Here is a 12,100-nt window from a genome sequence, read left to right on the forward strand (position 1 = left end):
CCTATCAGAATATCAGATCTCGATACCAGTTCCAGAAAGAACCTTTCTGGGAAGGTCTAATAGCTATTTTTCCTTTTTGAGGGTTATTATCTCTGCACGAATAGATTAAAACCGGCTTGCTCATTGTACTCCAAAATGGCCAATGCACTAGGTCCAAAGGAAAACTAATGCACATTGTTAGATTGATAACATTATTCAAGTTATTCAAGGTCAAATTCTTTGAATTCTTATGGTTTGGATTATTTTTTACTCTTTGCCTAGCAGAAATTGCAATCGACACTACTTGTGTACTTTTACAAGAACCACATTAGACACATCTCAAGAATATTAAAGTATTGCTGCTGACAGCTTTGCAGCTTTCCAAAGATACTGATGAGGTGAATTTCCCTGTCATTTATTTGAAAACAGTGTTTCAATAAGGTTTTTAAAGAAAAGCTCTGAAAAGACACTTCATTCTAACTTTGAAAAGGTTTTAAAAAAAATAAATAGAAAAGACCCCATTCCCCCCTCCTCCCGTGCTTGCATAGAGATGTTTGATTTAAATATATGTTGTTTTTCACCTACATGACCTTTTATTCACAGGTTAACAAAAAAGAGTATGACCAAAATCCAGTGTCAGAATTTTGAATGCTGTCTGTTCATCTTCATTGGAAAGTTGCTTTAAGCTAAAATTCGAAAATCCTCTGATCGCTAAAATGATGGTGCCATAACATGCACACACCTTGTACTACAGGGCATAGCTAAGTAAGCTTGTTCATACTGTTCTTTATCATGAGCCTATGGCGAGCATGTTGAATAATGCCTGTATGCTCCAACTCTTAACTCTTTGCAGAGTCGTGTTCAGATCGGATGTCACTTTATATAGCTTGCCATCTTACTGGATGGCAAATTCTCTGGGGTCTGGGTAGCTACCTCAGCACAAACAAAAATAATGCTGTAACTGGTGTTTTATTTGTATCATAATGTCATCTGCAGTGAGGGGTAGGTACACTCAGGCTTTACTATGATATATTTTGTGAGATTTTATTTTAAATGGGAGGAACTGACATCAAAACTTTTTTATGTTAACATTCCCAGGCATCAGTTTTTAGACTATTCAATGTAGTTGTTATAAATTCTTACCAAATATATCATGCAACTTCCATGTTCTTGACGTTTCCTGATGATTTGTGCCCTTGCAGTTGGTTCTGTCGAAGCGCATGACCCCTGCAGCAGCCAGGAGTCTGGTGTGGCAGGAGGGGGTATGCGTCTCGGAGGCAGCTGCTAACATGGAAAGCAGGGGCAGCTCTAACTTGGAGGATCTTCTATCCCAGTAGAAATTCATAAACTTTTCTGTGGTCTTTCTTTGTCACTAAGTTTTAATGGTGACATGCAGTAGTGGCATAGCACACACGCACTTTTCACCATTTTACAACAGAAGGTGACTATGAAATAGTACAAAGGTCGTCGCAACAATGCTATATCGTGTGACAACCCATTGCAACATGTGGCAAATTTGCTGCTTTTTTTTCTGCTAACATTTCAACGTGCTGTTCATTCCTGCAGCCGCGCAGCAGCCCTCAGTGAGTCTTTCGCTTTCCAGCCCCCAGTCCCAGAGCCGGGCACATTGCCACTTGGCTGTGTGTGTGAAGGGTGTGTAAGAGAAAGCTGCAAGGCTGTTTAAAAGGGAACGATCTTTTATTCTGTTTTGTGAGGTGGAACAAGTAAATATGCTTGTCAGTATTTTTTTCATAATTAATAGCCTACAGGGTACTTGTTTTGTATCATACTGTTCTTCGAAATTTATGTCGCAGCCAGGCAAATGTGCATGCATGCACCTGTAGAAGGCGGCTATAAAACTTCATCTTGAGGTCGCCCCAGGCTAAAAAGCAATAGAGCAGACACTGATAGAAAGCATCAGGCAAGATCCTTCTTTTTTTGTTGTTTCCCTAAGGCAGTGACCTTGCATCATGAAAATGGAAGGGACTCTGCTTACTGAGAAGAACAGGCGTGGGGCAAAAAATCAATTACCATTTGTAAGGAATTTTTTTTAATCAGTCAGTGAAATCTGTTAGTTTGTTGATAGTTTTTGTATTGCAATGCCTGATGTAGCTCGGAACATAAACATTAACAGCAGTGCAGCTCTATGTAGGTTGTACTCATGCAAATTTTGAGAGATGTTAACCATTATAAGAATGTTAATTAAATGCATCCTCAGAAATTTGTTCTGCTGCGTGTATTTATGAAATGTCCGAAATGTCTTTTTTTTCTTCAGAAGTGCAGCCAAAAGTGTAGAAGGTCTGAATCTGGTGATCTGCACTATCTGGACATTGGTAGAGGACTAACAAATCAGTGGCATAAAGCTTCAAAAGGATTTACTGTTTCACTCGCTGGTGGTACAACTCTGGTTCCAAAGGTACGAAGAGTTTGATGGGAATGCCAGTTATGTTTCTGAGGATTAATCGTGAGTGTCATTTGGTTGGCAAGGACCAAATTTGAGGGACGTGACAACTCCATAAACTGTAATTCATTAAATATGGCACTGGATCAGGACCAGACTCTGCTCATAACTTTATTTTGTATTTTTAGAAAATATTCTCCCTTCTTTATGTTGTAGTTTCCCATTTGTTTAACATAAAGATGACACTTGATAAAGTTCTCAGAGATCTAGAGATGGCATATGTAAAGCAATTAGTCATTTTGAAATTTCATTACTCTTCCAAAGGAAGATCTTTCCTCCACCTTCTGAGTAGTTAAAATGGTAATGGGTGATATCTTGGGGGATGGAAAAATAACGGTATGCAGTGGTTTTGTTCACAATGGCAAAACATAAAGAGGCACAGTAAGGCATCTTATGGGAAAGATAGTACAATAACAACACCGACCTCCTGACCTTTATAAATTAGGAAGTGCAATTTCTAAATCAAAAACAGCACTAGAAGCTCTGGGAATGGAAACAGGCTTAATTCTCTGTTGTGCAAAGAACCCGAGATTTCCACAACAGCAGGTCAGATTTTCAGTCCTGTGTACGTGTTTGCTTGTTTCATAAATTCCTGACAGCTGTGTGTTCTGCTGGCCTTGGGAACAAGCAGAAGCCGGTGGGGGAGATGCGGGGTGGGTGGCTGGGGATTGGCGCTCTTTTCATGCCAATGAGATGCAGAGTTGCTCAGGAGAGGGGGGAATTGAATGCTCCTCGGTTCCCACTGGGGGATCTCTTTGCAGTCGAGACCCTCCTCTCCTACAATGTCTATTGAATTGGCTGAACACTGCCACTGCAGTAAACAACGTACTGCTACCATCGGAAAGAATGACCCAGACCAGATCTATAATCTTAAAATAAATACTAATCAGATATAGCAGCATTCACTGAGAGATTCTTTCCACTGCTGCTTCTTTTAATTTTCTGCATGCAAGATTTCTTCGATAGTGTGGGTCCTGGAGCTTGACTGATCTCTAGCAAGAGTTTGTTGGAATATCCCTTTGAGGATGGGGAGTTCAGCTGGGGCTGGGAAGGTGGGGTTACATGTATTTTCACTTAAAGGCATACTCTTAATTCTTTGCTCTCAAAATCATGACTGTTCTGCCATTTGAAAAAAGGATGTTTATTACTTTAAAATATGGATTTAATTAATTAGAGAAGACATTTTTCTGAATTTTCCATGTGTGTAGAAAGTGATCTGCTGAGAAGAATACATTCTTATATTAAGGAGTAAGAAGATTTCACACTTCAAAGCTGTTTATTAAAAAAAATGTTGTTATATTGTTCCAATAAAAAAAAAAATATATTTTCTATTATATTTATTTCCACTTTTCCATGAGACACAATTGTTAGGAAAGGAGATAGAAAGCATGTCTTGTCTTTAGGAAACAAAGAGTAAATGGATCTCGAATGAGGCATAACATTTTTTGGATTCACAGAATAGTTTAAATCCAATTAATTAGCGTGTTTCAAGTAAAAATATAAAAGTAATTATATTATTACCACTCTTCGTGCCACAGAGTTTGCAGGGATGAAGAAGAATGAATGTGTGATATTTTCATTTTGTTTTCCAGATGATTCTTCCTAACTATTTAATTTGGTCACCAGAGTCCACCACAACTTTGTTGTTACTACTTTGGGGTGGTTTTGTGGTATCTTTTTACTCAGAGGATCTAACAAAACTTTCCCAGACTTGCTATCATAGCCCAAAGAGTTCTTACCAACATACAGTTGATATGTTTGAACTAGAGTTTTCTGTTCTGCAATATTAAATCAAAACCTGCAAGCCCATATAGAGCTTAGCCATAAAATGAGTTCAGATCAGTAGTATAACTACATACCTATTTATAATTTTTTTTTTTTAATATCTTCATCTGCCATTATACCTGATGTTATTAGTACAGACTTTGAGGGTCTCAAATACCAGGCAGTAATTTAATGTTCTTAGGACAGGATTCATCTTGAAAGGAAAGGTACTTTTAAAGCTACCTTTGAAAAGCAGAACAGATCAACCCATATATCTAAACTAAGGTCTCGAGTTGTTCTTTTATGCATGACATTGGACAGATTAATTCGTAAGTGCCGCCACTTTCCAATAGCAGATGTATTATGGGCTCTATGACAATATTCTAGAGTTAACAGCATAGAAAAGAATGTGACAAGAGATCATGGATCAGAAGAAATCCTATAAAATAGATGTCGAGAGAATCCTTGCAGTCAGCCTCCTAGGCCACCCACCCACCGGCGCGAGCAGCAGCAGGGCTGGCCCCAGCGTGGTACACTTCCCCTCCTTCCAGAAAAGCAGCTGGACGCTGTTTCTCCGTTCTAGGAAATCAGTGTGCTCTTTGGGACACATGGAGCACTTACAGTCCAGAAGAGAACGTCATACCTGCCTCATACCATCAGCCAGTGAAAACTGGTCTGACACTACTCCTGAAGACTGCTATTTCTTTTTTTTTTCAGACTGGGATTTCATTTTTGGTGGAAGAGTCTCGTATTGCCATGTTCTGTGACCTACTTGCACATCTCCAGTGGGCTTCACTTAGAATAGGGGTTTTTTCAAAAATTCGGTTGTTTTGCCTTGGTAATTTCTTTTGCTTCCAATCATGTTAATACTGAACAGATCAAGAGTTAAAACATCTAATCCTGCGTTCTTCTGTTTTCTGTTTTTTCTAAAGGATGAATCATATGTGTACGGATGGCCTTTTGTTATTCTTTAGTAAACTCAAACAAGAATATTTATTCCCTCATTAGAAAAACAACAAATCAGCAAACAGAAAAATGTGAAACAATAATTTAAAAAAAATGTTGGCTGTATCTTACAGTTATTGTTCAATTTTTTATTTAAAAAAGACAAAAAAAAAAGTTCCTAAAATGTGCTGGATTTCTAGTGCTGAAGCCTAAAACCTGGAACCTTTCTATGCTGAGGTCCCATATGAACCAATGAAGTACAGTACTCTTGAGCCTTTCTGGGAACTACGCGTACTGTCTGGAGCAACGGTGATTTGAGCAGAGACAACAGAGACAGCAACTGGTCCCTGAGCAGAGCCAACAGAGTGACTGTTTGATTTGCATGATGCACTCCCACTTTCTACAAAAACCCTGTAATAGAAAGGATAACCTACTTTTTTTTACGATAATTCGTTCTCTGACTGATCTTCTGATGGATTTAACAGGTTTTTGTTACTTAGAGATATAGCAAAACATGATTTTTTGTGATTGTGTAAAACTAAATATAGACAGAAATTCATAACCAAGTTTATTCTTAAAATATCTTCTGCCATTTTATGTTGTTTTGATGTCCAACAACCACAAGTTGTAGAGCACAAAAGTGTCTTTACAAGACACTCTCCTGCCACAAAGTCTTGTAGCCATTTCATTAACTATTTCCTTAGGTCGATAGGACTGTGGTATTTCTTTAAAAAGTGAAGGTCTGAATTTTTTCAGTTGTACTGAATTTTTTCAGTGGAAATCCTGAATTAGAGACAAGAAGAAAGGATTCCTTGCAAAATAATTTTGACACCTCAGTGAAAAGGAGGAGCATCCTTACAAAGGCGTTGGGCCAGTGTTCTAAATTAACAGATTCCATCATTGGCGACAAGAGTAGGTGCGTGTTCAGTACAGAAAAACCACGCCCTGGCCGTAGATTTTGAATTCCCCAGCATTCAGTACACCCAAAGGTCATTAAACTGGTTTGGCTTGTGTCCCTCCTGCTGTGAAGAGAAAATGCTGTGGGTGCTGTCTGCTTCACCCGTATGCAGTCATAATGTTGGCTCTGCTTAAGAGCCTTCACAGCTGTGCTGTAACACAGTTAGTTCCCAACATGACTCAGATGAAGGATTTTATTTAATCTGCACAGGACTTTTGCAAAAAAGAGAATTTTCGTTTGTGAAAACCATTGAAGCTGTGCAAAGCTGAGAACAGAGCACATGTGAACAAGAGGCTGTGTCTTCCCATTGTCTTAGGAAATAATTTCAGTGAAAATGGAAAGGTGGGAGACGAATGAAACTATTTCATTGACTTGGCTACCTTAATTCCTGTAATTGTCCATTAAGACATCAGTCATAATTTGCATTACTTCTAGCTCATAAACAGGAATGGTTAAAGTAGTGCATGAGGTTTTTTTTTGTTTAGTGGCTCTGGATTCAGCTTTTCTTGTAGGTCAAATGTTTTTAAAAAGTGGCCTTTAAGAGAAAACAATGTCATAGATGCATCTTAGCAGTGTGTGTTGGTTCACTAAGTACAATTTGGGGGGGAAAAAAGTTTCTTTACACTTACCTAAACGCAGCCTTTTTTTTTTTCTTTCCTCCCTGTGCTTTTGGTCACTATTTGCAGTCTTTGCAGTATTTTATTTCTGTGAAACTATACACCCCTTTTTAAATGTCGAGATTCTTTACTATTGTTAAAATCCACACAAAACAAAAAATAAATATCTTGTTCCTGACACAGGGGTAATTACGACAAAACCTGAAGATTCTCGGTTCAGATTAAGCTCTCTTGGAAACAAGGGATAGCTGCCAGCCTGTTCTACAGGTCGGAACTTCAGGAACTTTTAAAGTAACACTTAGATCATTTGCTTAAGGACTGACCTTTTGGGGAGGTGGACCTAAGGTCACCTGATACGTATGTAAAAGCGTGTCTCTCATTTGTCTTTCTGAGGCAGAGTGTCACTAACCTCAAGAATCAAACATACACAAGGAGTCCCAAATTGCAGGAGCAGCATGAATACTCCAGTCACCTCACTTAAAGATTGGTCAGTAGTTTTGGTCTACACATCTTTCATGGTATCCACAGTAAAGCGCAAATACGTTCAATAACTTTTACAAGTAATTATTCCAGGTACCCCCATGCAAAAATGCTTCGATTCTGATTTGAGTACCTTTTTCCAGTTTAGTCCAGATGCCAAGATGTTACGTCCCTGGGAAGGTGAGTGTTAACTAAGAGCTACTTACTAAATACTCCAAAACTGCCTGCAAGACTCAAGAATCAAGACAGCTCGGTTTCTAGGGGGCCTGTTTCTGTGCAGAGGAATTGTCCATGGATGTTCAAGGAAAGTTGTTATGCCACAGTCTGTTCAGGCCAGGTAATTAAAACAAAACAAAATGGTGAATGCCCAGTCAAAAGGAATTGACTTATGATGGTAAATGGCAATTGCCTCGTGGTTTTACACTAGAATTATAAATTCAATTCTACAACCACTGTTATGTGAAGGTAGAACTAATGAGAAATTCCAGTGTAGCTGAGCATTGCCATTTGTTATTTGCTGAACCACAGCAAATATACTGCAGAACCCAAGGAAGATAAGGTCCATAGGTTATTTTGGTTTTTACAGGATATAAGCATTAAGTGGTATTGGTTGTGCTTCTATACAGAAACCTCAGGATTCATTTCTGTACAAATTCAAGCACACAGATTTATACTCCAATGCCTATGGGAAATAGTAGGTCTCATGGATAAATCTGGGTTCATAATCTAGTTAGAGACTAGTTTAATATCCAAGGTGAAAAATCCAGAACTGTTCTTAGAATTTAAATTTTACTCAAACAATCAAGTGTTTTTCTGTAAAAATTGAAGGGAAGTGTTAGTGAAAATAAGGGAGTCACCAAGGGTGTTCTCTTTTTTTGAAAGGATAAACTTAAGAAATTGTCGTGGTTTCTCATACTAAATCCAAAACACAGCACTAGGATGAAATTTAACTCTATCCCAGCCGAAACCAGGACAGTATCATAGAGAAATGTTTATTGTGGTCAAAAAGGCTGAAAAATTTGTAGAATTCATTATGAAAGTGGCTTTAAGTCAAAGACCGTGACCACATTTCTCTTTTTTTTTCCTTGGCTGTTTAAATGTGAATGCTTACCATGTAACATTCATTAAGTTTCATGTAAATTAAACAATTACAGTGACAAACGTGGAGGCATTAATACAGAAAACAGAGTGGCAATAAAAAACTGATCTGCATGTGATTTTCATAAACGGTTAATTTAGTTTAATTCTCATTCCATAGCTGAGAATGGTTTGGATCCAGTGTTTGGTCTGTTTGTATATTTCTGTTGAAGAGAGCCAAACAAATCAATCCAGGTATTATTAGATATTGTGGTTCTAATTTATGTCCTGAGCATAACTCCAAAAGAGAAGAAAACCTTATAGGCCTGTGCATAAAATTTGAAGCATTTTGTCTTACATTCTAGGATAGCTCAACAGGAGGCGGTTATCTGTTTGTTGATTGTAGCTACCTGAAGTTTATAAACCAAATAACCTAACCTGTTAAATAATATGATACTGGATATGAAAACCAAAACTGTATGAAATAATTCCACCATCCCAACACAGACAATGTGGAAAATCGGGGGTATTTAATTCATGCACAAGTGGTGCATAATTCCTTTGAAACGTATCAAGCCATTCATACCAGAAGAGACCTCAGGGTATGTTGAAAGTGGCATCAAATTATTTAAGATCTCTTCACACTTGCTTCAACCTCTTCCACCTCAGGTGACCCCAGCAGAAGAGGACCTTCCAGTTTAAGTGCAAATGTATTTCAGATAAATAGGTTTTGAAATGAGACCCAATACCTATCAGATTAAAAGGTAACCTCAAGCTGCTCTTATTTTGTTATGCATACAGAGATATGGGTCCCTTTTTTGAGCTGACAGTTCATTACATTAATGAATTATTGATAGGAGGGATGGTTCCCTGGGTCTCTGTAATCTCAGCAAAACTTAAGAACAAATGAATGAGCACTCCTGCAGTTAATGACCTAGATCAAATTAATCGACTGAGAGTAGCAATTAGTTTGGTCATTGTTTTAGCAGAGACGCACACTGTGACAGCTTTCTGCAATCACTTTTGAGTCTCCCAAACTTGTGCTTAAAGCTACATTCTCAGCAAAATTACATTTATAACAAAAACTGCTTAAGCCATCTTATTTGGAAAATAAGTTTGTGTGTTCTGATCTTATTCTCAGTAAAGTTTTGCATGGAATAAAGAAAGAACTAGCTTAAAAGGCATTAGTAGTATCAAGATTTCTTTTTTTTTTTTTTGTCTGCTATACCTTCTTTGAGGAGCAAACAGTAAAGAAAAAGGTGGTACTTGTTCTGCATTCCTTTCAAGTGTTGTAATGACAGCATCAAACTGAATTATTTGAAAAGTTTTAGTTTGGGAGTTTGGTGCTTCTGATTTGGGATCTTGTTTCCTTCACAATTTTTTTTTCATGTTTGCTTTCTACCCAGGTCACATAAAATCATGGTGTGAGGCAGAGATGGTGAGAAAAGCACTGGAACCAAAGTGTTGCAATTTTCAGGCCTCCCTTTCATTAACTCTGCTCATCAGCAGAAATACCCAGGTTTGCTCCTCCACTCTGGGATTATTTCAGTTTGTGCAGCCACATCAGGTACGTACCTTTTATCTTAGGGAGCACTAAGAATTAAAAATCCTTTTTGGGCTGTACCCATTGACTCCTAATTAACATGAAAAAATGCTTTACCACAGAGGCTTTACCGTAGGACTTCTTTTTTCACATGCATATATCTCACTTACAGCACACACTAACTATTCATATGCAGTCTCAGTGTGCATTTCGTATGCACACAAAAGTTCCAGATGTGCTGTGTATCTTGTTTAGTTGACTTTATTCTTCTGTAAAGCCAAGAGAAATATTAATCATTCATTTACTGTTAGGGGATGGGTCGTCTTCTCATGTTTCAGTAAAGGGGGTGGAAAAGTAAAGTAAGCCAATTTTTTTCCTATTTAAGGCCAAAGCTGGGGAATGCTTGTGGCTGAGTTCTGTACATGGCCCGGTGCTGGAAGGGCAGGGAACAACCGATGTTGCTATTTTGAATAGATTTTTCTTCCCCCCCCCCATTTTTATTTTTGCACAGAGAGTCTCATGTCTAATATTTAGACATGATGAGCTTTGTGCAAAAAGTAACTTTGCTCATTCTTGCCGTGTTTCAACCCTCAGTTATTTTGGCACAACAAGACGGTGAGTAATTCAAGCTTCTTATGATTTAATGTTTTTATTTTATTTTTATTTTCACCAATTATTTTAATCGCTTGTAAGAAATGTGTATTCACAAATCTCACCAGAACACTTTTCCTTCATTAATTCAGCAGAGTCAGATAGTTAATGCTGAAGCTGAAAGCTGCAGGAGTTTTCATTACCATCCCAAAGGTTTCTCCTCGCTTTGCTTTCTTCTGTGGTTAAAAGGACTGTACAGTGCTGTCTGCCTTAGCTGCATTTGTTCTTGTTCTTACTTGTTTTCCTGTTACAGACACTGGAGAGTTTTTAAACTATTTCTTTTAAGTCTTGGAATAACATTTTAACTGTTAGCTATGTGCAGCCTGGAAGTTATTTGTCACAAGCAATAATTCTTTGCTTCCAGCTTTTTTATTTGGAGTTCTCCTTTGTACTTGTGTGTTTTCCACTGGCAGCGTGGGGGTTTGTTAAAACAATTAGTGTCCGGAAAACAGCCTTAAAATTCTGACCAATTTTGATGAAACAGTTTTTAAGAGTGATATATGAAAATATGTCAGCTCATGGGATTTTCACTTTGACATAAAGTAGGAGGGTAAATTAATTCCCTCAGCTGAAATAGTTTGAATTGTGCATCTGCAGGCTGTTTCGGTCCCTCACGAGACTGATTAGCAGCTGATGGTATCTGGGAGTCCATGTGAGTACGTGCGTGCATGTTTACAGAGAGCGAGAACACCAAAAACCAAATGAACATGGAATTTAGAGGGATAAAAATTACTTTGTATAGCATAATCCAACTTAGAGTGAAGATAAGTGTGGTATGAGTATTTAAGTTAAACAGATGACATTCCACAAGTACAGCTGACCTTTTTTGGATGTGCTGTGTTCCTGCTTGCCAGACATTGCCAGACCTTCCTCAAGATAAAACATTTTTCTTTCTTGTAAATATAAAAGACCTGCAATGTATTTATTCCTGCATCAAGGCAACAAATAACTTTACAAATAACTTGATAAGCTGCAGCCAAATAAACTGTAGTGCAGTAAAGGAAAGCCAAATGCCTTCAAAACCACACCCTACCCTAGTCTGTATGATACAAATCATGAAAACGATTACTTTAGCCATTTCATGGCAAACCTATCTGCCCCAGCATACTTGGAAAGGCACCTCTGCCGAAGGGGGTGACTGAGTCCACCAGCAGGCTATTGGCAGTGGAGCAGTTGGAGCTCAGAGAGCTCTGTGCATGGGCAAATCAGGTAACATCATCTGCAACAGCAGCGTGCCCAAATACCAGCCTCCCTCACCTAGCACAGACACAGGCTAAGCCGTGTCTGAAAAAACCCAATGCATATAAAGATGTTCTGTAGAGAATAAACATAATATACTGTGAATTGATGCTTTTCTGTTTCTGCTTTTCCTGTATATAAACTGTCTCTTCAGTAATCCTCAGTGAAGAAAATATAAAATTTGAGCAAACATATGCTGTGAGTTTTCTCTGCTTACAGCAGCAAATAATATACATATTGCATATATTTAATATGCATTATGTATATTTTTATATATATATGTATCTTCAGGGGGATAAGAACAAAGGAACCATCCAATATAAAAAGAAGAAACATCACTTTTATTTCTCCCAATGAATAAATCCCCCTCTGAGTGCCAGGTCTCT

General features: G+C 38.0%; 1 protein-coding gene across 1 annotated transcript in view; it reads left to right on the forward strand.

Annotated features, from left to right (window-relative positions):
• Window positions 1-10,239: 10,239 nt before the first annotated feature.
• The window catches only part of LOC104080273 (collagen alpha-1(III) chain-like), a gene marked incomplete at its 3' end in the record, with an annotated part of 18,242 nt that continues 16,381 nt past the window's right edge, over window positions 10,240-12,100 (forward strand). The window contains exon 1 of the mRNA XM_009582608.1: window positions 10,240-10,439. Coding sequence (XP_009580903.1) covers window positions 10,361-10,439 — 79 coding nt within the window. The remainder of the gene's footprint in view (window positions 10,440-12,100) is intronic.

The sequence above is a fragment of the Fulmarus glacialis genome, unplaced genomic scaffold (genome assembly GCF_000690835.1).
Source record: "Fulmarus glacialis isolate BGI_N327 unplaced genomic scaffold, ASM69083v1 scaffold41537, whole genome shotgun sequence".
NCBI classification, from domain to species: domain Eukaryota; kingdom Metazoa; phylum Chordata; class Aves; order Procellariiformes; family Procellariidae; genus Fulmarus; species Fulmarus glacialis.